The sequence below is a fragment of the Podarcis bocagei genome (genome assembly GCF_964188305.1).
Source record: "Podarcis bocagei genome assembly, chromosome: 1".
Lineage (NCBI taxonomy): Eukaryota > Metazoa > Chordata > Lepidosauria > Squamata > Lacertidae > Podarcis > Podarcis bocagei.
In genome coordinates this window covers 115,408,944-115,436,634 of record NC_138125.1, presented here as the reverse complement: position 1 = coordinate 115,436,634, position 27,691 = coordinate 115,408,944, and the positions used below count along the sequence as shown (strand labels likewise).

Below are 27,691 nucleotides of genomic sequence, written 5' to 3'. Positions count from 1 at the left end.
TTTCAGATGCTAATGAGCGTCTCGCAACCCCCTCCGTCATATCTCTCTGTGACATTCCTCAATCCATACGTTGGCAATCAAGGAAAAGAAACAAGGAGCTCACAAAGAACTCATAAGCCACTTACTCTCAGCAACTAAGACCATCATAACAAGATATCAGGAGTCAACATGGACCACTAGTCCCAAACTGTGTGGGAAACCACCCTACTAGAGAAGCTAACCAAAAAACTGAAATTAGCATGGTTACAAACAAAGGAGGAGGCCTTCACCCCTTCATTACATACAGAGGCCAACAAGACAATGACCTATCCCCCCCCCCCCGCAAGGCATACATATCGGTATGGCTAGTTTGACCCAACAACAGCCCTTCTTGCACACACACAAACAAAGCACACTGCAAGCAACCAATGACAACAACCATGACCTTGGCCCTTTAGTCTCTCACTCCGCCAACAAAAATATGATACCTACTTACATGACACTAGCACAAAACTGTGCTCACACAATATGCAAAAGAATGAATGTTTACTATCTCCCCGTTTCAGGGCTGTCTTAAACATATGCGGTGCCGGGGTGCAAAGATCTGCCCCGCACCTTCCCCCCAGGCTGCCAAATCCCAGGTACGCAGGAGGGCAGAGCTGGCTAGCCACTTCAGCATCTCACTGGCTCAGTCGCCCCCAAACTCGTGGCGCAGAGCCGCCCGCAGCAGAAGAGTCCATCGTGGCGCTCTGACCGACGGGTAGGCTCTTCCCCGGACTCAACTCTTAGGACCCAAACTCTTGACCTGGCGCCCCTGAGAGCCTGGCACCTGGGTGCCCTGCACCCCTAGCGGCTATGGGTAAGACGGCCCTGCCCCCTTCCCCCTTTTGCTCCCACTCTCTCCCCAACCCTATACTGTCTATAACAGTAATGACCCACATTGAATGTAACAGGCCTGTATGAAGGACTCTTCAAATTGAAAACAGGGACACCGTATGTACTTTTGTTACCCAAGAAAACAACAACAACAACTTCTTTACTCTCGACCCCAGGATTGGCATTTGAGTAAATGGCTGTTTTATTCCCTAAACTGCAGGAATATAGGAACATAGGATAGTAGTTCAGTATTGTCTGCTTGACATTGTCAACATAAAATATGGGTCTTTATCCTTGCTACGTAATAGTTCTGCTATTGCAGGGTTGGGGAGCCTGTTCCAAAGTAGAAACAAAGCTCTGCAGGCAGCTTTGTATTGAATGCTGCCTAGGGTCGTTTCGATCATTAACAGAATTGTGTGCACTGAGGGGAAGGGAAGCAGCCGCCATATTAGTATAAAAATATAAGCTTTGGGTGCTTCATACATCTTTAGAGTTTCAAATGGAAAAAGGCAGGGGGAGGAATACTGAATAATTATAAACAACAAGAAGGAATGACTTTTAAAACATCTCTAACCATATTGCTACTCCTCCAGCATAACAATAGGATGCTGGAAAAATAAGATTGCAGGACACAAACCTCAGGTGTCAACTTGTCAACATGTTACATTTAAAGTAGTTATTAAAATCATTATGCCATCAAGTCTCAAAGTTTAGATACTCCAAAGATAGCAACCTGCTTTAATTGCTCACCACTTTTCAGAGAGTGGGGAGGTGGAAGGGGGAAGAGAGAGAGGGAGGGGGGAACCTGTTAATACACAAGTTATTCTCAGAGGTTTCCCCCACCCACATCAAAAGGCAATGCGCACATGCCACAGATTAATCAATAAATAAAACCCCAATAGCAAGAGCAGTTGACTAAAATAAATACAATTTGTACAATCAAATCATAGGCTTTGAATACTGAATGACTAACTGGAGAGATACCTGCCTAGCCATTTGCCCATTTTGGAACATAAATTATGACACCAGATAGGAATTTCTGAGAGTTTCCAGAAACACAAAGAAGAAAAAACAACAACAACATGCATGTTGACATGGCTCTGCAGTTCCAATAATGACATTTATATTGTGTTTATCTGGGGAAATTAAGGTAAATGAATATAAACGAGTGCAGTCTAAAACATGTGAAGTGTGCAAAGCTAATGTTCCTAATCACCCGACTGGTATGTGTAAGATTACAAACTAGTCTATGGGGATTGGATAGTAAACTGTTTGAAGGCCACTGCTAACATCATTATTCATCTGCTCACTGATAGGCAGGTCTTGTAACTGGACCTCAGTCATGTAACTGGGGCAAGCTCACATGAGAGCTTGTCGGCTGCTGAGTGTGTGAGTTAAATCCTGCTCTTGTGGCTCCAGGCACTTGTTCCATGCAGCTGTTTGCCTGATTCCTAAAACTGGATAAAGATTGATCCAAGAGTGCCTGCCTGGGTAGAGCATTCCACCAGCAGATATGTGGCTAAAGGGGGAACATTTCATTATCCTCCCTCTCCCTGTACACCCAACTCCACTAGCCTGAAAGGGAAATTATTTTTGTATGGTAGCATTGAGCAATGAACGGGGGAGCGGGGGAGTCTCAGGGGAGTACACATATTCCTAAAGCAAGCAAAATGTCTAGCTCCTCGGACCATGAAGGCAATGCACTGCCTCAACACCTAGAGGCAGACTGCTCCTGAATACCAGTTGCTGGGAACCACAAGAGGGAAGCTCTTGTGTTCAAGTCCTGCTTGTGGGTTTCCACACTGAGGTCCAGTGCTGAGGGCCTTCTGGTGGTTCCCCAGCTGCGAGAAGCCAAGCTACAGGGAACCAAGCAGAGGGCCTTCTCAGTAGTGGCACCCGCCCTGTGGAACGCCCTCCCACCAGATGTCAAAGAGAACAACAACTACCAGACTTTTAGAAGACATCTGAAGGCAGCCCTCTTTAGGGAAGCTTTTAATGTTTAATAGATTATTGTATTATAATATTCTGTTGGAAGCCACCCAGAGTGGCTGGGGAAACCCAGCCAGATGGGCAGGGTATAAATTATTATTATTATTATTATTATTATTATTATTATTATTATTATTATTATTATTATTCCACTGTGAGAACAGGATGCTGAACTGGGTTGGGCTGAGGCCTGATCCAACAGGCTCTTCTTACATACTCTTCTTATGCTGCTTTAGCTGCATTGCAACAGTTGGGGAAGTGGATGAAGTTTGGCAGGCCACGTGGGGTGTGTCTGAAGTTTGTGTACCATTCCAGTGGTCTGTCCCTGTTTCCCACCCACTCACCCATTTCTCTCTCTCCCTAACAGTCAGACAACATTTAATGCAATAATGAGCATACTTAGTCTCCTTGAAGGTCTTTATTTACTGCCCCCTCCATTTTTGCCAGGAAAAGGATTTAGTGATGTGATATGGAAAGTGAAAGGATGATACTTTTAGTTTCAGCTTCCTTTAAAAAAATAATAATATTAAAGTAATCCTATGTATCAAAGCTTTGCAAAGTTTTAATTTCAGCTTCCTATGATAAGTACAATTAAGTACATCTTTAAGATTTATTTTAGTATGATGTTATTGAGACGCCTCTTCTGAAAACCATTCAGGTGGATTGCTTTCTTTTAGTTCTCTGTGCGTACATGAGTGCACCTTCAGTAATGTTCCACCAGTACACACCAAGTCAATTGCTTTGATTTATTGTTTATAATTATTATAATTATTAATAATAATATCAGAATATTGACTATGCAACTTGAAAACATGAACGTTTTAAAGATGTAGTCTGTCTGTCAATGATACCCATTAACCAAATGTCTCCTTTGGGGCTCAAAGGATTCCTGTAAGAAAGCTGATAACTCAGCTGACTGGCCACTTAAAATTCACAATGTGCGCAGAGACCATTCAGAAAAAAAGATGTAGAGAGCACCTCCATTATTAAAGTCTTGCTATGTGTGTTTGTTATTGTCAGCAGCTCTTCTTGGTAGGCTGCTGGTTCCACAGAGGAACAACATTAAGACAAAAATCTGTAGGGAAGTGATGAATTGCTACACCGATGGAAACAATTTAGTACTCATTGATAGTCCATAAAGAGACTGGGTGAACTCGCTAAAGTGACTCTGTATCTTAGACTCAAACTCTGCTTTGCAATGACCATCTTGTGAATGTGAAAGCCATTCAGCTAAGAAAACAGAGTGCTTAATGAGGCAGAATATAATGACGTGAAAGGATGCAGGGCACTGAACTCCACCTCAAATCAGAATGGAAAATAACAAGTACAGGGATACCTTGGTTTACAACCATAATCCGTTCTGGAGGTTCGGTTGTAATCCAAAACAGGTTGTAACCCAAGGCGCGCTTTCGCCAATGAGGCCTCCCCCAAAAATTGGCTGTAATCCAAAAAAGAAGGGGGGGTTGTAATCCAAAAAAAGGGACACACGCTTCAGGGTTTGACGTGGTTGTACTCCAGAATGGTTGTAATCCAAAACGGTTGCAAACCAAGGTACCACTGTATGGTACTTTTACATGTCAGTTTTCAGGCCTGATCAGTCATGTTTCCATGAGTTAAGTTTTTATCTCCTAAGAGAGAGAGAAATTCTTGACCACAGCAGAACTGCTTTCTTCTCTTAGCTTCATGAAATTTTTGAAAAATAGACCATTTCTATCTATTTGATTGGGCAAAAGGGAAATTACTTTAGAATTCCATACCAGAGCTCAAAATTTTATTTTACACTGAAATTAAGTGTTCTAGACTGCTTATCTCAGCCTTGAGAGAAGGGGCTTGACAGAGGCAGAACTCAATGGTTGGTGCCTGGTTGAATTTCTTGCACAGAATTGGGTGGGTATCAAAAAGACTTTGTCAGACTGGCTCTTAAATTTGCTTCCTTTTTGGACTCTGGTGACTTGACAGAATATCTTCTGTTGTACAAACTGCACCCCTTAAAGCTACATTGTGGCTTGGCAATGAATAATTTAATGAATCTGCCTGGAGATGTGTTGTTGGCTAGTGCTGGCCGTACATAATATTAAGCTTACAACATACTGGCAGTGGGACATAACCTTCAGTTTGACATCTCTCTGTATTTACAGCAGCTGAGGGTATCTTGCTCCCTAAGTTTGCACCTATTGGAGCAACCGCTTCTAGCTCATAAATGTGTTGCCCTCCCACATTCTAGAGGGATTATACTGGTACACCTTTGAGTAATAGGTAGCAACACCTTCTGCACATTGATTTAAGAGGACAAGTGGACGAATAATACTTGCATGGATTTAAGATCTCTTTAGGCACTCTTTAAGAATTTCAATGAACCCAAGGTGGAGGAATAAGTGTGTTAGCTCCACCCCTCATTGCCGGTTCAATCATCTTCCATATGTTGGAGGACCATCTTCTGAAGCAGGCAGCTTCATGGTGATCTATGCGTACAGAAGACTGCTTGCTTCAGACAGCTGCCCTCCAACTTGTATGGAGTGATGAGGAAATATGAGGTGGAGCTAGCTCTCCGCACATCTTTCCTGAACAAGGCTAGGGGATGCCTAAAGAGAGATTTAGAAGAATATATTTTATCTTAAGAGAAGACTGTTTTATTTCAGCCCTTTAAAAAAATCACCTTTTTTGGTAAGTCGCTTTTCAGGTCTTACAATACGACCACAGACAGTTTTGTGGGAAATGATTTTTAGCTTCTAACAGCTACTTAGATGCACATTAAAACAATTTACATCTCCTTGCCCTAATACCTTCCTGTCTCTAATTTTAATTTAGTGTGTACGCTCTTTCACAGCCTGCGCTTTAACTGTACTGTGTAAGAATAATTATTGCACCCCGCCTTATCCTCTTTCTGTGTGTGTGTCCTTAGGGGGTGGGTTATGGCGGCAGTTATGGTGCCATAAACAAATTGATTAGAACCAGAAATGAAATTGCCAGGGGAGGGAAGTGTTTTGTTTATTGGAAAAGGCAGAATGTGCCTGCTTGCAAATATTTAACCAATTTGGGAGAGAAAATGTTGCAGGAAAGCTTCCTGAAAGGTAAATGAATCTCTATTTTAGTGCACCATTCTCATTTCCTTTAAGATTGAACATGAAAGGTCAGCAATGAAAGACTCATATTTGGTAAATTTTGTACTACAAGGTGCCATTTAAAATAAAAGCAAAGATTTAACCCCCAATAAAGGGTGGTGACAACAATCACCTGAATACTGACACGTTCTTCTCTGCAATATTGTACTATAAACAGGAATGCTGGCTTTGCCCGTGATCCTGATAATCAGAGGTGGTAGAAGGAGCATTGGTAGGGCTCTCTGTGAAGACCAGATGATTCCACACAAGCCAGGTCTACCCCAAGCAACCTTAAGGATGCTCAGGTGGTGCCATGGTAAAGCACTAGACACAACACAGGAGGAACTGGTTGACTGTATCAGCAGCTGAAACTCCTGCTTCCTGTCATTTAATTTCTTACATTTTTATACCACCTTTATCTTCCAAGGAACTCAAGGTAGTGCATGTGGTTCTCCTCCCCCTCCCCATTTGATCCTCACAACAACCCTGTGAGGTAGGAAAAGCTAAGAGTTTTTGAAATTGCTAACCCTAGGGTAAGTGCAGTAATATTTGGCTGATCTATGATATAACACGTGGAGGGCTATTTTTCTAGAAAACGTGGTGCCGGAACTCACCATAAATGCCTCTCTTGTTCTCTTATAATGACAATAGTGTCCACCTGAGAGGTGGCTTGACTACATCTAGCACAATATTTAGGCAGATGTTTAGGTTCCTACACTATGGGGTGGAGGAGAGGTTTCTAAGGAATCCTAAGGGAAGTTGTTTTCCTGTTTTTAAATATATCTTTCATGCAATTTCTCAAGGTGGCTCCAACAGATCACTACATTGTCTTGAATTTACACCTATTAAATAATAATGATGATGGTGATGATGATGGTTCCTGTTTTTGTTTTTTGAAACTTCTTCATGGTACACTAAAGGAAGAGTGTATTTTTCCTACAAAGTTGTGGACGTGCAGATTAGACACCTCTTATAGCAGGGTGGTCAACCTGTGGCCCTCTGACAACTGTCATCATCCTTGACCATTGGCCATTCTTGCTGGGACTGATGAGGGCTTGGAGTCTAAAGGAATCAAGCATTGAAAAAGAATTAAGCCAGTGAAGAAGCAAGGTTCTGCAGGGCAGCCAGAGATGTCAGCATTGATTTTCTGTCTGACCTTTAGTTCTTGCTGTTGTTCGTAAGAAGATTTAGTTTGTAACAAATTAAAGACGCCATGGGATAAACTGCTGAGTCAGAGTGCTAACACGAAATGCTCAGGGTGAGCATGTTTTTCATATCTGCCATGATGAAAAAAAGCCAACAGGAATATGATCAGTAGGCAGTCAAGAAAATGCTATTTTAATTAAGGAGCTGCCCATGGAAACAGTGATAATTTTAGACCAAATTAAATCGATTCCTTCTTGCTTTGTGTGAAACTATTCAAAGGGCACTTTGAGATTTCAGATGTATCTTGCAAAATAAATATTGCAACTAAAATCCTAGAACTCCCACTGTGGGATGGCTGCCATTCAAGACTGGCTTGCACTGAAATTGAATTTCAGCCATGTTGTGATCTGCCAATTACGTGGGCTGAACAGTGGTGAGTCAAGCTCAGACCAGCTTCTGTGCATGTCAATTTGGTTGTCAGAGACTTTAAAGAGGAGTACAAACTTTTCCGTGGGGTATTAGGATCCCACTGAAAAATGAAATCCCTCTGGCCATTTTCCCTTTCTTCACACTTGGCCATTTTTACACACCAGATACACACAGAGAGAAGGGCACTTTAAGATGCTTCTCTGTATTATAATCCCACACCACTGGGGAATTGACCACATGGGCATGATTAATTCCATAGGACCTTGGGACTCGCCACCCTGGCAAGGAACCAATCAGGTTGGGAGGCGGGATCTCACCATGTGACTGTTTTGATTCACATGCAATCACCTGGAAATAGGAGTTCATCATAAGGAAGCAGCACCTCTCAATGGCGACCTCAGGCAATCTCTATAACCCTCACTCACATTCCTGACCACCGTGGGTGATATCAGGGCACTAGTTCCTTTGGCAATCATAATTCATATACTGACTTTGTCAGCAGGTACTGAAAAAGTAATGTGGGCAAGGGTAATCCTGGTCTTAAAAAATGGCACGCTAGAATTCCTTTATTGGGCATACAATTCTGGTATGGGGGAGGAATTTGGATGGAAGCATTCTTTGTACAAAACCATGTAGAATCCTAAACATGTCCTTGTACTTATGCATCTACAAGCATAACCCACATTTGAAAGCTCAATCCATCTCACCAAGACATCACGTACTTGTGTGTATATCAGCCCTCAGTGTTTTCGATAAAGTGACCTTTGCAGAGAACTTTTAACATTTTCACAGATTCAGCCGTTTCAAAGATTAAATCATTAACACGTTTGCTTCAGATCTTGTGAAGTCACAGCTCGCTACTAAGGAACTGCCTTTAGGAAGTAATCTGGCTGTCAGACTGTGTGTGGGGGGGGGGAATTCATCAGATTGAAGCCTTCGGTGGTCTCAATGGCTAAAAAGTTTCACTGGCTATCCCTCCCTGAATGTGCTGCTTTTCCAGTCAGATATAAAAATCCTTGTAAAACTCAGTACACAGATTGTAAAAGCAGTCTGAGATTCTGAGAAATAAAAACTGTTTATTCAGTATAGCCATAAATACAAATAAAAAAGGAGAAACACATTTTATAAGTCACAAAATTGGCTTGATGCAAAGCATCGGTTTGCCTCTCCACATTTTAGGGAACCTAGGAAAATAAAAACAGTTAGGGCCAGCCCTATCATTGAGGAAAGGGAGCCAGCTGCCTCAGACAGCTGATATTGAGTGTCATGAAAGGCAGTAAATTGCTATCTATGTTACATGTTATTATTGTATTTTTATGCCCAGAGAGCAACACTTGCAGGATCAATTTTTTATTACAGTAGGGATATGTGAAGCTGTCAGTGGTGGCTGGTAGGATGGAAAGCATGGAAGACAACAGTAGGTGGAGCCAAAATATTTTTCAGATATGGCAACCCTAACTTATTCAAGAAACATAACATTTTTTCACAACCCTAGAAAACAATTGGGGTATTTGATATAACTAAGTTATTTACTGTCAAATATATTATCAGGAGTATCTGGCAGAGTTCAGCTCTTGCAGCCAAGGGCAATGGAGTATTTAAAATCTGAGGAGTCACTACCTAGGCCAAAAATACTTCAGAAGTCTAGTCAGGAGGAGGATGAAGTCTCATGGGAATTCCATAAGCCTCTAAATTTTAGCAACTAGAAAGGAAGTATGTACAAGGATGGGACATGGAGCGAACAGAGATGGGGAAGATTTCACCTAAACAGGAATTCAGCAATTGAAAAGTGTTGTGTTTGTGTGTGTGTGTGTTTGTAACTTGTGTAACTTTCCCATCTGAGAGATTTTGTGGCAAGCCAAAAGTGTTGAGAAAAGACTAGTAAAATTCCTCAAGCACATTTCATGCATCAGTTGAGTTTTTGGTATTGGGGCTTAGGGCCTGTGTTTGGATGTGTGGGTTGGCTGTGAGTCATTATGATAGGACACTTGAGAACTCTTGTATGCCCAGCTGAGTTTTGTGAGAACCCTAAAACAGCCTCCCTCTGTACCTGACTGTGAGGGGAGTCCAAAGTTCTCTCCCGGAGAAACAGAAGACGATGCTGTATGCAAAAAGACATGTACACGTGCACTAGATCCATACTGGTGTGCCCACGGAAGGCCTCGTTTGCGCCTGAGGGACTTTTTGGAGTAATCGATGAACTTAAAATTCATCTTGAACTTGTTCTCCACAGAATAACCAAATTTATTTGAAAGAAAATGTATTCTTCACAACAAGGGAGGAAGGATGTTACGACTCATGGGCAATAAACTAAAATATGCTTCTTGAAGTGTGTTTTTGAACTTCCCTCTTGTGCTTAGGAGAAAAAAGAAAGAAAAGAAGGCAAAGCAGCAGATAGAAGCAAGTCTCTGTACAATTATTTGAGACCTGCCCAATTGGGAGGCATCTTTTCGGTGACTTGATCTTTAAGTACTTATAGCATATAACGTCATCATGCATAAAGCAGGACTAGTGGTGAGATTTCCTAGGGAAATAACAGGACAGAAGAAAGATGGTAAATTTCCATTAAAAGGCTTAATAGATTGGAGAGCTGTTGTCAAATGGAAACTGAGGTAGAGCAATGGGTTTTAGAGAAGCATCTCTACAGAAGAAGGCGGAGAATCACCAAGCCTTCTCTTTGAATTTCAACCAGCATCTGTTTGAATACATATAATTTTAAATTCTAAAGTGTTTTATTCATAATAGGTATTTACTTTCATTCAGGGTACATTTCTGGAACATCTCAACAGGACGAATAAGTAAGATGCACTTTCTGCAGCCACTGAATTGTATTTAATTATTTTTAAAAAACAAAAAACCCAGCTTAAAAGATATGTATTTGAAAGGAAATCAGTTTGTGGATTGTAATGAATCTCAGGGGGAATGAAAAATAAATGACTTAAGTATACATAATAATGTTTGACAAGCTCTGTCATGATTGCCATTTTTTTTTTCATTTCACTTGTAGAAAATACTAATTAAAGTGAAAAAGAAGAAGCCAAGGGGAAATGTGGCTTCTTTAAATAGGCACAAATTGGGGGAGTAGGTGGCGAAAAGATATAATTTGGGGAAGTAAGATACCGATTTGCAAAAAAAATATAAAAATTAAAGTGCCCATAATTCTTCCAAAGCTAACTCTAAGTCTCCCTGATTTGAATGAGACAGTTATATTTGTGCATAATTCTGCCATTTAAATAAATGGTAGTTCCAAATGCTTAGGTTTGGCTGGATGGAACATGACCAACAGGATGAGAATATATAACAGAGTTGATTTGGTCTACAAATATTTCCTCGAATGGCCATTTGGACATGGCATTAAGGCAGTGGTTTCCAGGGGCGCTGGAGCTAAAAGCCCATGCACTCTAAGGTTCCTCCTAATAGGACTGGCCCCATGCACAGACTTTGCATAGTCACATTCTGTTCCTCTGTTTGGGAGGGAGCTGTAGCTCAGTGATAGACCATATGCTTTACTTGTGGAAGACCCCAGGTTCTAACAATGACATTTCCAAGGACTGAGAAATATTCCTGTTTGGAAACCAATGGCGAGCTCATTCTCGGAGCGTGGATCCTTGTGTAACCAAAATGCCACAACCCACAGACAAGCGGGAGGATCCACTTGGCTCACAGAAACCCACAGAATTCATTAGGATTTGCCTAACAAGCCCTGTCAGCAGAAGCCCTGTGCAAGGACTTCCAGTTGTACACAACTGTTTGTGATTCCCCACAGCTGATTGATATCTAAGCATGCTCAGCTGGCATGGAATGCTAGCTGACTGACAGCAGAGGAAAGTGAAACCTGTCTGTATGTGTGGGGAGGGAGAGAATGGAGTGGAATGCAGTATTCTGGAAATGGGCATGGTTGGTGAGCTGGCTGAAACTCTGAATAGGAACACACCACAGTGCAACATTTTGCAGATCCTATTTGTATGTCCCCAAATATGCAACCCGAGGCTACACAATACGGAGAGAGATCAGTTGCGGTGGGCAAGCTGTCTTTTTGAGTGTTTTATCTGCTGTTGCTGATATCATTGAGGACACCCAGGAGGTTCCATTAATACCACAGTCAATAATGCTGCTTCTTTATCACAATGCAGTACAAATCCTCTGCAAGTCATAACCAGTAGACTGTCTCATGAACCTGCTGAGGTTAATTTTTGACTAACTATATTGTTCTCCCACAGTTTAAGGTAACTTACATCAAACCAGAAGACACCAGAATGCCCAATTTTATTCATCCATAAGCCAAATATGCTTAGTAAATAATAATAATGTGTTTTGCGAAATCCTGGTCGTATTCTGTGAAATGATAAGAGCGAGGAAAGGTCTGCAAGAGCTCGTTGATATCATCTGGTATTTGCACGCTCATATGCAATAATATTATCCCTTTGATTTAGCTCTTCCGTTTTAAAGTACCAGAAGAGCATCATAAATAATAAATAATAACCATATCTCCATGCAAAACTGCTTGCCTAACATTTAAAAACTTAATCAAGCGATTTTATGGGACTCCTTTTTCCCTTTTTTAAAAAAGTCATTTTGCAGTAGCAAATACTTAACTCATGTAGAACACACAGAAGACTGTAGTAAAGCAGCCATTCCATCACAAGCATGGCAGGATTTAGTGGCACCTTAAAATGATCGGACTGGTTTTTCCATTGGCATACATCAGTTTCAGGTTTTGCTTCAGGACAATTTTCCAGCTGCACAGTTATGGTGTGCATTTAGGGTGTGTGTGTGTGTGTGCAGTTGCCTGTGAAGAAAATGGGGAATTTATTACATAACACATTGCAGAAGGCAGCAATCACTGTTTGTGGGAGATGGCAATGTTCAACACTGAAAATAAGTATTTAGGAACAGATGAAATTATCACCTACTAGGCCAGTTTTTGTCCATGGAGCCCATTCTTGTCTTCTCTGTCTGGCAGCAGCTCTCTTGGAACTCAGGTCAAGGTCCTTCCATCCTTTCTGATGGATGGAAGAGGTTTCAAGAAGAGGTTCCAGGGGCTGAATCTGGGACTTCCTGCATGCAGAGCCATAACCCCGCCAGAAGGAAGACAAAACAGCCACTCGTCACTGAGAAATATGGAGAACGGTTTCTAGGGATTTCAACATTCTTATCAAAATGCTTTAGCTTTCCTGTGTAGCTCCTCATATCTCACACCTGAGATGCACTCTGAATTTCCATTTAGGCAAAATTGGCCAGAAGATACAGAAACCCCCCCTAAGATGCACTGCTAGTCTTAAGGAATCCTCAACATCCCTCAGAGGTTTTGCTTGAGTAGGAATCCTCACATTTATTCAGGATTTAGGTTAGCTATGCAAAGAGAGGGCTGTGAGGGTCCTTTGAGATGGGAAGAAAATGGGGACTTAGTAGATCGATACATAGTAGCCTGTCTAAGAACTGTCAATTGCCAGTAGGAAGGGCTGGGGAATGTATTTGAAAGCCTGAAGAGCCACACTGCCCATCAGTATTGACAGCCTTGAGCTTGATGGACCAATGGTCTGTCTCACTATAAGTCAGGTGCTGCTCAGCATTTGCATCCAATCAATGAGTGTATCGCCATTGCCTTGTTGTTGTTGTTTAGTCATTTAGTCGTGTCCGACTCTTCATGACCCCATGGACCAGAGCATGCCAGGCACTCCTGTCTTCCACTGCCTCCCGCAGTTTGGTCAAATTCATGTTAGTAGCTTCGAGAACACTATCCAACCATCTCATCCTCTGTCATCCCCTTCTCCTTGTACCCTCCATCTTTCCCAACATCAGGGTCTTTTCCAGGGAGTCTTCTCTTCTCATGAGGTGGCCAAAGTATTGGAGCCTCAGCTTCAGGATCTGTCCTTCCAGTGAGCACTCAGGGCTGATTTCCTTAAGAATGGATAGCTTTGATCTTCTTGCAGTCCATGGGACTCTCAAGAGTCTCCTCCAGCACCATAATTCAAAAGCATCAATTCTTCATCTCTAAAATTAGGAAAAGTTAAATGTGGCATGTAAAGGGAGAAAGCCAAGGAACACTTTATACCATGGGTAGGCAAACTAAGGCCCGGGGGCCGGCTCCAGCCCAATCACCTTCTTAAATCCGGCCCACGGACGGTCCAGGAATCAGTATGTTTTTACATGAATAGAATGTGTCCTTTTATTTAAAATGCATCTCTGTGGGGCCTGCCTGGTGTTTTTACATGAGTAGAATGTGTGCTTTTATTTAAAATGCATCTCTGGGTTATTTGTGGGGCATAGGAATCTGTTCATTTCCCCCAAAAAATCTAGTCTGGCCCCCCACAAGGTCTGAGGGACAGTGGACTGGCCCCCTGCTGAAAAAGTTTGCTGACCCCTGCTTTATACTGTATATGCTACTGAGGCCACAGTAAGTGGCAGTCTTTCTTTCATCACTGGCTGATTCAACCCCAGCAAAAAACATGGCCTGTGCCAGGGATGGGGGCACTTTTGACCCTCCAGATATCGTTGGATTCCAACTCCCATCAGCCGCAGCCGGCATGTCAGGGTTGAAGGGAGTTGTAGTTCACCGACAACAGATTGCCCATCCCCAAACTATAGCCATTTAAAAAAAAAAAATTATTCAGTTGTAGCCTGATAATAAATAATTATTCAGTTGTAGAATCATCCTCCTACATATTTATTCCCTTCCCCCTTTTTATTCCTAATATTCAAGCAGCAATTTGTTTATTACTGTTTACTGAAAACAGCCCTGTAACCAAATTAAATGACTGTCTTAATTTCCATATGTGTTCTGCTGAAATGTATTTATGCTCTGAAGGTTTTGACCACACTAATGTGTGTGTCGTCGTCGTCATCCCCCCACCACAGATAGAAATTAACATTTACACAGCCGTAAGCAAGATAAATATTCATTTTATTTATTTCCTTTTCCATAAAATCAAAAGACATGTTTCCTTAGCCCTAAAGGTAGCTGTCAGTTGGAAGTGCAAATTGGAGTGTGCAAAAATGTTATGCTCCTCTGCTGATAAAGCAAGTAAGAGCAAGTTTTTAGTTACAGGTTGACAAATTTGATTAACTTACCCAGTACAAAAAACCAACAACCCGTCCCTCATATTTGTAACGTTGGAATAACAACTAAGAATCCTTACTCTTCCTCTCTACAGGATTATGCTGAAAAGGAGAATACAATCGCCAAGGCTCTGGAAGACCTTAAAGCCAACTTCTATTGTGAACTTTGTGATAAACAATACTATAAGCATCAGGAGTTTGACAATCACATCAACTCCTATGACCACGCTCACAAACAGGTAAGTGCCTGCATTTTCATGACTGCCAAAATGATGTAAATAGCAAAGTTATTTTTTCCACTGCTGTTTTGTGCCTGAAACCCTAGTTGAAAATGAAAGACCTATGGTTAGAACAAGTGCACATCATTTTGAAAAAGAGGGTACTAACAGACTGTCACTATTCGGGGTTGGATTCTATCACATACCAGCAAATTCAGGCTGCAGAATTATAGGACGCATTTGCACCATATATTTAAAGCACTGTGGCACCACCTTCAACAGTCGTGACTTCCCACAAGGAATTGTGGGAAGTGTCATTTGTTAAAGGTGCTGAGAGTGGTAAACAGAGACCCCTTCAATTCCGCTTTGCAAGGAACTCTGGGAATTGTAGCCATGTGAGGGGAATAGGGGTCTCTTGACAACTCCCAGTACCCTTAACAAACTACAGGTCTCCAGATTTGCGCGGGGGGGGGGGGAGTCATGACTGTTTAAAGTGGTTTAATAGTGTTTTATGTGTATTGTGCGGATGTGACCATAGAGTCTTGATCAACAAGCCCGCTTCTTGCAAAAGATCTGACTTTTTGAGATAAGGAAAGTGACAGAAAAATTCATTGGAAAGTGTGGGACAACACCTTTTGACGTCATCTAATCACTTGTTGGTGTTCTGCTGATTTATTATATTTTATTGTGTTTGGCTACTATCTTATATTTGCCTACCTGGAGGTCAGCCCCTTTGAAATCAGCCAGACTTACCTTTGAGTAAACATGTACACAACTGCACTGTTTTTTTTTTCTATAATATTAGGCACTTTAAAATGTTGCTAAAAGTTGGGATGGAAATTGTAAAATTAATTACCGTAATTAAAATTTATTTCTCTATTATAAAACTTTCCAGTACTGGCATCTTTGAGATTCTGAAGGATGTGTGAAAACTCACAATTTAATAAACAAGCATGACTACTAATGGTTCCTTCTTTAATATTTTATTCCCTGTTTCTGATGCACCAGAACCAAAATAGCTTCAGAAGATTAGCAAGGGTTTCTTCCACTCTCAGCCCCATCAATTAAAATTTGCCTTCACTGATTAATATTGGACTCCTAACCAATTAATCAACTAAAGCATTAATGGATTAATCTGCTGATTAAAGCTTGCAAGGCTCCATATGAGTGATTACATCCTTGGTGCTCTCCTGATTTGATTTCTTATCAATTACATCCACAGTAATTGCGGATGGCCTGAATGCTTGCCTTGTACAGACAGCTGTTGTCATGTTGACCCCAAGATCGGAGAATATAAGACATATAAAATAGTTAAGGTATTCTTTTTTAGATGTTTGTGTCTTATTTGTATGCAAGCTTTCAAGTTGTGCAATGACAAAACCAGGCAAATAAAAAGGTGACTTGAGAGTTTGTGAGGTGCGAGACACCCTAAATTCCTGGATCCAATAAAAGTTAGAAATTAATCAAGGTTTGGAGAGTTAAACTATGCCAAACACTGAACCCCTGAATTAAGTTTATGTTAACAAACCAGGCCAGTCTAGTGATTGCTAGTTGAGTGTGGGTTATTAGGGGGACAAAGACTGGTGATGAGTAATCAAAAGATGAGTCATCAGGACACTCAGTGCCAGACAGCAATGGTAGGGATGGAGCCCCTTCTTCTAAGTGGGTTTATGATTTCAGTTTGGGTGATGTAGGCTGGGGGGGGAATCCTTTTCAGTCTGTTAGTGGCAACAAGGAAGAAGAAATGGGGGTCAGGGGCACCATGTGATAGCTGACTGTGATAACCTAAAGAGACAGAGAGCATGGCTGATTTCTCTGTTCTGAGACCCAAGTCTGCTGTGCCTATGGGAGAAGCAAGAGACCCTATTGGAATCTGAATGCTCTGAACTTTCTCAATTCTAGATTCAGGCTGTAAATATGCATTAAAAAACCATATATCATAAAGACACCACAGTCCCCGCTGTGCCTCATTGTTCCAAAAGAAAACATGAACCCTGATAAGCATGCCCGGTACCCTTGGAATCTCACACCCCTCAGAGATTGGGGTGGCACATAACAGCACAGTAGTACCTTGAGTTATATACGCTTCAGGTTACATATGCTTCAGGTTACAGACTCCGCTAACCCAGAAATAGTGCTTCAGGTTAAGAACTTTGCTTCAGGATAAGAACAGAAATCATGCTCCGGCGGCGCAGCAGCAGCAGGAGGCCCCATTAGCTAAAGTGGTGCTTCAGGTTAAGAACATTTTCAGGTTAAGAACTGACCTCTAGAACGAATTAAGTACCGGTACTTAACCCGAGGTACCACTGTACACTAAAATTGGTTTCTTCCAATTGCTACAGGATGCAATTCTAAGGACACTTACCTGGGAATTCTGAGTGCACATACTTAAATGTTTTGGGTTGGGGGTTTTTTAAGTCTAGCTCATAATAATGTTTGACACATTGTCCTCTAATGGGATCACAAGATCTGAGCTGAGAGTTCAAACTCATGACACTTCAGCTGAAAACTGAGGGTGGTGAATAGTGTACGGTTAAACCTCTTTTGGATGGGACTGCATTTTCCCTAAAGCAGGAGTGGAGTACCTGTGACGCTTCCATTGTTCCTGGACTACAAATCCCATCATACCCAAACAGTTGCCATGCAGGCTAGAGGGCTACATGTGTCTGAAGGATCAGGTCCACAATTTGGACGTCTTTACTTTACAAGAAAAATAAGAAGCCGTGCTTTCAAACAGCAAGTGCTCTCCCTGTAAAATATGGCAACTTTTGCTCATACACCCCCAGTTCACCATAATGCCCCCCCCCCCATTTTTACTGCATGTGAATGGGTCAATAAAGCGGGAGGGGGATTTTCATCCTATTTAATTTCCTCCAGTACTGTTTTTGTATTCCAGTGAAAATGTCTTTTGACCTAACACTATTTTTTTCTCTGTGTTCTTTCCCCCCTTCTCCATTTTTTAATTTGAAGCAGAAGTAAACATGAATCTGTTAGCACACAAATTTATCTCTCAGCCCTTAAGTGGTTTATGATTCACATAGAAGTGTGGAGAACTGAACATCTTGCTGGAGACAGATAAACAGGATATTTAAGGGAGGAAAAACGACTATACCTTATTTCACCTGTTAGCATCCTGTATAAATATTTGACAAAATGGAATAAATAGCAAGAAACTAAGGGGCTTGGATTAAATAAAACCCGACTGTGAGCAGAAGGAGAAAATGTTTCTTCCAGATCTTATGGAGGTCTTAGTGGGATATTTCTTATAGTGTGGCACTGGAATGTCCCAGAGGTTGCATTACAAGTTAAAAAAAAATGTGAATAAGGAAGACATAGGTTATAACATTTAACTTAGATAGCCGATGTGCTGCCCTCCAGGTATCACGGACTACAACTATTATCTAAGCATGGCTAATAGCCAGGGATGATGGGAGTTCTAGATCAACAGCATCTGGATAGCACTACATCGACTATCTCAGCCTATAAACTAGTGTGTTATAAAAGCATCTTGAGAGACAACAGCTCGTGCAAAGCAAAGAACTTCTTTGTAATTTTGACTGCAATCATCTTTCTTCAAGCAGCAGAGCATCTTTGCATGCTAGAAGCCCATTATTTCAAGCTGGGCGTGTGATCCAGTCATAAATAAAGACTGCAATTTTAAAAAAATCAGAGGAGCAAGAGTGGCGTGAGCAGCTAAATTTGACTGGACACACCCACCTGAATGGCGAAGAACTTGCAACCTAGAGGAAGAGCACCAGAATGTTGTATTTGGGCTCAAAATGGGTGCTGAGGGTAGAAGCAGTGTTGAAATTGGCGAGCAAAATGCTTCTGTGTGGAAATTTCTGGATGCTAAATATGGCTGGTGGGGCACAAATTGTGGAGGCCTGGCTTGTTTGTGGAGGCTTTTCTTAGCAATAACATTATTGTTGTGGTTTCCTCACTTATGCTGATATTATACTTTTCAAAAATGTGGGCAAGCAGTTTTTTTATTCTACTTACGTCATTTGAACTGTTGGGTATTCTGTCTCTTTGTAACAGTAGTTCTTTCTTATATCAGTTCTTACATAACTTTTGTGTCACGGGAATCTGCCACTGTGACAGTTTTGGAAGTGTAGCTTTTTTTAGATTACCAAACCTCAAAGGGATAGTTGGCTCATTGTCCTTCCTTCCTACCTTCCTACCTTCCTTTCCTAGTACATCCACCACTGTCCTTATCAGACATGTTTAGTGAACTGTTGTGGGATGACTCTTCACCACCAATCAATAAAACTTTGGGTGGGGGTTGAGGAATATTATTTGAAATGCTATTTGGATTTTGTGGCCGGTAAAAAATATCTTATTTCCCTAGGCCTTTTAATCTCTTCTTTCTACATATTTTGTGGAGTTTTTTTTAAAAAAAAGGGTGATGCTTTTTTGTATGTTTTCTTAAATTACTACATGCATTTTTAATCTGTTTGAAACTGCCCCAAGAACATGTCTTTAGGATGTGGCATCTAAATCCTTCAAATAAATAAAATTAAAAAATCAGTTCTGGACTTAAATGGAAGAACGGATCCACGCGACGGTCACCTCCAGACTGGATTATTGTAACTCGCTCTACGTGGGGCTGCCCTTGAGACTGACCCAGAAACTCCAGCGGGTGCAGAATGCTGCAGCGAGACTCCTTACGAGGTCTTCGCTGCGAGATCACATTCACCCGGTGCTATACCAGCTGCACTGGCTCCCGGTGGAGTACAGGATCAGGTTTAAGGTGCTGGTTTTAACCTTTAAAGCCCTATATGGCCTAGGACCCTCGTACCTACGGGACCGCCTCTCCTGGTATGCCCCACAGAGAAACCTACGGTCTTCAAATAAAAACATCTTGAAGGTCCCAGGCCTCAGAGAGGTTAGGCTGGCCTCAACTAGAGCCAGGGCTTTTTCGGCTGTGGCTCCGATCTGGTGGAACGCTCTGTCACAAGAGACCAGGGCCTTGCGGGACTTGACATCTTTCCGCAGGGCCTGCAAGACAGAGCTGTTCCACCAGGCCTTTGGCCAGGGCACAGCCTGACTCCCTCCCTCGGCAATCTTCGCAGAGCTCTGGCCCAATGGTTGCCAGTGGCTTGAATTAATTAATTTTTATAATGAATGATTTTAGAATGTTGTTTATGTTGTACTTTTGTACTGTTTTATTGTTGTTAGCCGCCCTGAGCCCGGCTTCGGCTGGGGAGGGCGGGATATAAATAAAATTTATTATTATTATTATTATTATTATCACCTCTATACCTTTTGGGAGAGTTTTGGAACTAAGAGTCTTCTGGACATCTCTGGTACCAGCTTTCCTCCTGTTATCATGACCTTAGTTCTTAGAAGTTAATTGGCATCATTCTGCTATTGATTGCTCTTCCTAAATGGCATCTCATTATTTCAAACAATTAGTTGCAACAGTCAGTTGGTAAAGGCTGCCCCATCTTTGTCAGAAAATTGCTGGCTAACACCAGAGCTCATCAGTGTGGAGCATTCCAAACACTTAGGGAAGTACAGAGTATTATTGTTAAACCTGTTAGCAAATCAAGATATCTCTTCTTTTGTGTCCCTTTTGTCCTCGTACGCAGTCAGGCAGCTAATTTGATGACATTTGGGAACTCCTTGACAAAAAGTTTGCTGTCATCTCTTGAAACTTAGCTCAGTTTCTCTTGTTTCACAAGACCACATCAGTGGAAAAGCTTCTCCCTAATCAGAATGGGCATATATGAAGAACTAATTGTGTTGTTGATACTATGGAAATAACTTTTCTTGCATGCAGTATCAGACAGTGGTTTCCCTCCTCATCTTTCTCTGCTCACTGTTACTCCACGGAAAACAGGTTCTTCTGATTTTCCTTGGATAGAAATGACCAGGATCTTTGCAAAAAGCTTGTTGTTATCATTTGCCTCTGCATTATAAATTAATTTTAGAAGGATGTTGTGCAATTCCAGTGCTCAATCAATAATACAATATGTAGGCAACTGGCACCATTTCTGATGGGTAGGCAACATTCTAGCCAGCCAACATGCTATCTAACTAAGACACTTTGGCAAAATCCATCTACTAAGTCTCCTCAAGTTTTGTTTAAGCCTTATAACACAGTCCATCCCATTCCCCCAAAGCAGTTGCTACTCATGACATTTTCTGAAGCCCCGACAGAAGCATAATTAAGTAACTTCTTTTTTTTTGGTATGAGATAATTTTCTGTCTCTCACAGGTAAAACATCAGATTACAAACAAAAAAAATACCTTGCTTATAAAATATCTAACTCTCCTTTTAAAGTTGATTCCTATCCTTCCATGGCTATTTTGCAATGCTATTATACAAATCTATGATGGTGCTCCACTTTTGGAATACTGTGTGAAGTACTGGTTAACTCATCTAACAAATGAATATTGTAGATCTGGAAAAGGTTCAGAAAAGGGCAACCAAAACGATTAAAGGGATGGAGTTAGTCTCCTACATGGAAAGGTTATGGTGTTTGTTCACCATGTTTCTAAATTTAAAAGCTCGAAGGGGACAAAATAAAAGTACATAAGATTGTGCATGCTTGGAGAAAGTGGGTAGAGAAATGTTTTTCTTCCTTTCTCATATTACCAGAATCCAAAGCTATCCAATGGAGCCAAAAGTTAGTATCAGGACATGCAAAGGAAAGTGCTTCTTGACATAGGGCACAAACCAAGGAATGCCCTCCTGCAAGTTGTGGTGGTTGGTTTAAAAAGAGAATTTGACAAATACTTGGAGATTAAGACTATCAACAACTACTAGCTACAGTGGTTATGTTTGACCTCCACTGTCTGAAAGCCAGTGGCTGCGAATCGCAAGGTGGGAATGTCTTGTTGTACCCAGGTGCTGCTTGTAGGCTTCCTCTAGGCATCTGGTTGGTTGTGTTAAAACAAGATGCTGGACTAGAGGGGTCTTTGGCCTGCTGTAGCCAGACTCTTCTTACAATGGTCTGAAAACCTAGACAATAAATATCCTCAAGTCCTACTGTTTTTACTGTCCATTTTAAATGCAGTACTGTTTGTTTCGTGGTTTTGTTTCAACACCGCATTGTCAGCATTAATTGCTGAAATTATAATCATGCAACCTGCTGTCATTTTCTGCCTGTTTATTACCTACATAAATCGTGCCAATCACGAGGGGGAGGAATAGAGCTGCGTTAAGAGGCTTCTTTAGCTTTCCCTCCCACACTGTCTTAAAACTGCTGACATTTGCATTCCCTTGAGTAAGGTAAGATTGCCGAAGCCACAGGACAGTGCTAGACCTTGAAGAAGGTGAAGAAACAGAAATCCCACTTAACTTACAACTCTGCTAAAATCCAGAAAATGTGACTAGAACACTAAGTCTGAAAGGAAATCCATGATAATGGTGGTGAAGACACAGTAATTGTTGAGACAGTGGACTGGAGGAGGCATTTTTTAAAACAAATCGGCTGCACAGGAGTAAATGAGATTGAACTGAATTATAGCTCTTGAGAGACAGGATTTGGAGCTCATGGAAAAGCCTTTGATGTTATTCAGTGACACCGTATGACATCATACACTGAAAAAGAAAAGAAAGCAATTGAGGACAGCAACTTCCAGCAGGCAGGCAAAATCAAAGAATGGTCCTATCTGCACATTGGTCCAGGAAGTTTGGATTAGATGAGTCAACTCCCCATTTCCTTTCCTAATACATAAGGAAGAATGCGACATCATGATGTAATGCCACTTCGTTGGTTAATGGGTCACAAATTTCAAACAGAATGTCATTCGACTACCCTAGGTAGCTGAAGCAGCAAAGTTTGGTGGGGGGTGTTTTTTCCTAATAAGAAAGAAAGAAAGAAAGAAAGAAAGAAAGAAAGAAAGAAAGAAAGAAAGAAAGAAAGAAAGAAAGAAAATAGAAGAACCCTCAGCCACCTCATCTTTTAAAGTCAGCCCACTCACTCAGATCCAAAAGTTTTTCATTGCTTTTCCACAAGATTAATCCAATCACCAATGGTAATTTTGTTCCACTCACCACCATCACCACCCAGTACCAAAACATGCAGACCTGAATACTTTGGCCCAATGCAACTTTGATCTGTCAGCTGGAATTGCTGCAGAAGTGCAGGGAGGTAATGCATTGATTTTGTTTCACCTCTGAAATTTCAGCTCCAACGTACTGCAAGAAGCCTGTGCTTTTGCGAAGAGACAGTTATCAATTGTGACCCTGAATTAGAGCAGGTGGATCAATATTTCAAAAAGCAAGGGACTCTTAGAGGTGTGGTATCTCAAATAAGAGACATCCATTATCTTCCCTGGAAGGGGAACAAGTGGAAATAAGGGGCATCCATTACGTTGCAAGTGACTGGAGTAAAAGGATACCCTCTTGGGGGCTCTGTTGTGCATCACTGCCTTTTTCAGCATCAGTGTTTTATTGCAGAATATCTAAATCCAGGTGCTCTGTTGAATAAATGGTTTTATTCTTATGAGAAGAAACACATAGATATATTAGTTACATATATTTTTCCATCAAGAATATGTGATGTGAGCCCAGGAGCAAGTTCTTCACCAGACACACAGCCCAAGATTAGATGCTTGGTCCTGAAATGCACCAATAAAGATACTTTGGCTCAGAGGCATTCAGGTTGTTTTGTGTTCCTGATTAATCATTCAAGTCTCTTGTGGGAATTTGGGGATCTCACAGCACAATGGTTCACGACTGTGGGTGATCCTCTAATGATGAGTCCTGTCAGTGTATGGATTTCTGCTTGCAGAATGGGACTTCCCCTCTCTCCTTCCCCCACGTGTACTCCACACACTCTCCAAATCTACTCCAGAGGGTTGGGAAAAACCTCTATGACAGATTTGGGATGACATGGGTAGATGACATGGGGACATTCTGTTGTACAAGCAGAAACTTCTGCTGACAGAACATTCTTCATAGTGCTGTATTGGATTCTCTCCTTTTTCTTTCAGCCATTCTATCCTGGACCTATGTTTTTAAACATTGCTATTTGGGTATTATTTTACAGAGTAGCTGCATTGGTCTCTTTGAGTATTGTGAAACCAACATTCATTTATTATTTCTTTCCCAGCCACCCATCCTCCTTCTGAGGAGCACAACGATAAGGTAGATCCCTCAGTCTGCATTCCCCACACCCTCATAAAAATATTGTGAGATGGCTTATGTTGAGATACAGTGGCAGGACCAAACATTTAGGTACCTTCTTAAATGAGTGGAACTTGACATTGGATCTCGTCGATCTTCCTGGTCCGTCTCAAGGTGAACGTCCTGAAACAGTTTAGTGGTGAAGGGAGCATTCACCCAACTGATGTGCCAAGACTGGCTAGTGTGAGGGCATGGAGAAAGGTCCTCTCTTGGGCAATGGCAAGCCATGTGTTCCTCAGAGGCTTGAGGAGTGTGGTTGCCATTAGCTTCCTCAACTCTTATACAGGGTCTTGTTTAGGTGAAGCAGAGGACAGGCTGTACCTAATTTGATCCATGTTGCCCAACAAGGATGACAGTAGGATGTAAGGTTTCTGCTTAGAAGTGGTACCCACACTGCTAGGGGAGGCAGGCATTAGGGGTGGCAGGGAATTCTGCTCTAAGTGGACATGGGAGCAGAAATTCCTGCAGCTTGCATGTTGCTTTGAGGTCAGGAATGGAAATCAGGTAAACAGATATAATTAGTGTTATTTGTAGCTGCTGTTTTTCATCCACAAAAGATATGTAAATAATGGCATTCCCTTGTCTCATTTTTCTGATGTTTTCTTCACATTGAAATAATGTAATTAATGACATACAGTGGTACCGCGGGTTAAGAACTTAATTCATTCTGGAGGTCTGTCTTTAACCTGAAACTGTTCTTAACCTGAGGTACCACTTTAGCTAATGGGGCCTCCTGCTGCCGCTGTGCCACCGGAGCACGATTTCTGTTCTCATCCTGAAGCAAAGTTCTTAACCCGAGGTACTATTTCTCGGTTAGCGGAGTCTGTAACCTGAAGTGTCTGTAATCAGAGGTACCACTGTAATGAATTGCATTTAATTCAGTGAGAGCTGACAAGGAGACAAATCATCTAGATTTATGTGGAAGCCAAAGTGCAGCAGAACAGAAACAGCTCTGATTGCAATGAATACACGTTGGAATGGAGATAACTGCCTTCTTACATCCCTAGAAGGCATAGACCAGGTGGTGCCTGTTGCAGTTGCATTATTAATAATGCATCCCACATACATTTGCCTCGTGTCTTTTGCCTTTGTCCCTCATGCTGAATAATCTGATTATGTTTTAGACACTATTATATTAGGATGACACAATCCCAAGGGCTGGGCCAGAGCACTAAGCATACGTTCTGTGCCTGCTGAGTTCTGATTGAAATTCACAAGGCTGCTTGAGGACCACAGCCATTACCAAGAATCTTCAAACTCCTTATCGAGAAAGATACAGCTTGGGGTTGCAGCAGTGGGCTCTGAATTTTGATTCCTTTGGAATGTAGAAGCTTGAACTTTCTACTTACACTTCAGCCTGCGAGAAATCCTGTACGGAGTCCTGCAACCTCTTTGCACATGAATAATAGAAGCTGACATAGCTTCCTGCCTCTATTATCTTTGCCTTTCTTCTGCCTCTGTGTTACACCATCCCTTTGTTCTCTCAGCCTCAATTAGATCTGACCGGGCCTCCTAGGCACCTCTGCATTACAAATAATGAATAATAAATAATAATATTAATTCCAGGTCATTAATGATTAATGCTGCTACATTAAAATGCCCAGCGGCTGTGCAACGGCCAGCCTGAGTCATCTCTGAGCGTATGCTGGCAAACGGCTCTTCTGAAATGTTGGTATTGCAAATATAAGCCAGCACTGTCGACCGCTGCAATCCCACAGGATGTATTGACATGAGAAGCAGTGGAATGAAGGAAATTAGCCTGAACAGAATTTCCAGCTCCTATTTTAAAAGCGATTAGCTATTAGTCCTTCTTCTTGACTAATGCTTGGTGTTGCCTATGAATTACAATCAACATACTTGCAGCCCGATCAAGTGATTCAGCGCAGACACAGGAGCTTTCTATGTATGCAAGCACTCCGCTCCGTACATGCTTTCCCTCATTCACTTCAATGGATATGCGAACTCCAAATGCACAAAGGGACAATGGATTAGGTGAATCTGTCCACACCAGATTAGGTGAATTCGTGAACCACTTGCAATTGTGGTTCAGGGAACATAAATAAGAGCAGACACTATACCAGGCTTCCTCAACCTCAGCCCTCCAGATGTTTTTGGCCTACAACTCCCATGATCCCTAGCTAGCAGGACCAGTGGTCATGGATGATGAGAATTGTAGTCTCAAAACATCTGGAGGGCCAAGGTTGAGGAAGCCTGCACTATACACTTTGTGAGAATGCGTAAATCTCCCGTGGTGCTTTTCTCATCAACTGAAGGCCCTTGTTAGGATTTTCATTTCAAAAACAGAAGTACTCCCCCTTGCAGTTTTAGAGATGGAAATACGATAGTAAAATTTGCTGAAGAATCAGAAGCAACAGCTATTGATTGATTTGCAAGCATGTCTACCCCTCTCTTCAACTCTAATGGAGCAGCTAAAATCAAAAGCAGCAATTTAAAACAACAATCATTTCATTAAAACAATAAAGCAGCATCACAGAGCAATAGCAAGAATAGCAATGTTTTCTCTTTTTTCACCACTCCATGCAGCAGACTTTTTTCACGGTTGGCATAAGTTTTAAGCCAGGGTTAATCCTGAAGCTCACTTTTCCAGGGAGAGGGTAGTCAGGTCTAGAACATGTGACAAATATCATAACAACAAAGGGCCAGAAGATGAGCTCCATCCCCCTGCAAAGTCTTACTAAGCGTAGACTAATTTAAGTCAATGGACTTTGGTGGTTGTGGCCAGTGCTGCCTGTGAGTAAATGAAATGGATTTCTACTAGTGCAATGGGACTTTACCTCCTTCAACATCCTGTGCACCCTCAAAAACTGCTCCAGAGGGTTCTGTGACCCTCTCGAACCGATTTGTGGGTGTGGGCTTCAGGAGAGAGAAGAGGAAGGCCAAGTGCCATTGTAGAACTGGAAGCTCACTCATACAACTTTAGATTCCACCCATTGATTTCAGTGGGTCTACTCTGAATATGCCTTAGATACAACCCTTTTTTTATACTGTGTGTTTTAGCCAAGTCTCATTCCTAAAGCAGTATGTGTTAATATCCATTATAAGGTGCAATATTGTAGAGACGTGGAAGTGTTTATGATCACTGGTTGTTGACGTCCCAGTTTCTTCTTCTTCTTCCATTCATACAAAGGGGTAGAAAGACCTGCAGAAAGGCTCTGGGGCTGACTGAGAACTTGCAAACCCAGAGAAGAAGCTTTCCATTTGTGGGTCATACCATTCTCTTGATTATCTTGCTTATGATTTTTTTTCTCTCTTCCAATTTTGCCTCCATGATTCAACAAGCTTCCTTGCAAATCACAGCTGGAATTTGATGTGCCACAGGAATGTGATTAGACTTTCGCTTGAAGTGAAAGTGTGGGCTAATTTAGAGTCTAATTTGTGTTCCCAAAATCTATCCATGGAGTTTTGAGGGAGGCTGAATGAGTTCTGATAAGACTAGCAGAAGTTGCCTGTGATTTATTTGGACCTCTCTTGAGTGCCACTGAATTCCGTGTAAGGCAAAATTGGAGTCGTAAGCCTGACAGATCCTGCCTGGGCAAAACAACTTAAGATCTAAGGGGAAGTCAGAAGAATTTCAACCGTCATGTGATCCTTGGATGAAGGGTGGTATGGAAATTTATTAAATAATAATAATAAGTCTAACAACATTTATCAAAGAGATTTTGCACATTCTTAAAAACAAAACAAAAAAGGGGGGAAATGCCTTTGAAAGTCACAGATTAGTGTTTTTTGTTAGC

General features: G+C 41.6%; 1 protein-coding gene across 2 annotated transcripts in view; it reads left to right on the top strand.

Moving 5' to 3' along the window:
• The window catches only part of ZNF804A (zinc finger protein 804A), a 273,397-nt gene that overhangs the window by 153,672 nt on the left and 92,034 nt on the right, over nucleotides 1-27,691 (top strand). For both annotated transcript variants that reach the window (XR_014009741.1, XM_081200230.1), the window contains exon 2: nucleotides 14,675-14,818. Coding sequence is in view for 1 of the 2 variants with exons in the window: in XM_081200230.1 (XP_081056356.1) it covers nucleotides 14,675-14,818 (144 nt within the window). In the remaining variant the exon portion in view is untranslated. The remainder of the gene's footprint in view (nucleotides 1-14,674; nucleotides 14,819-27,691) is intronic.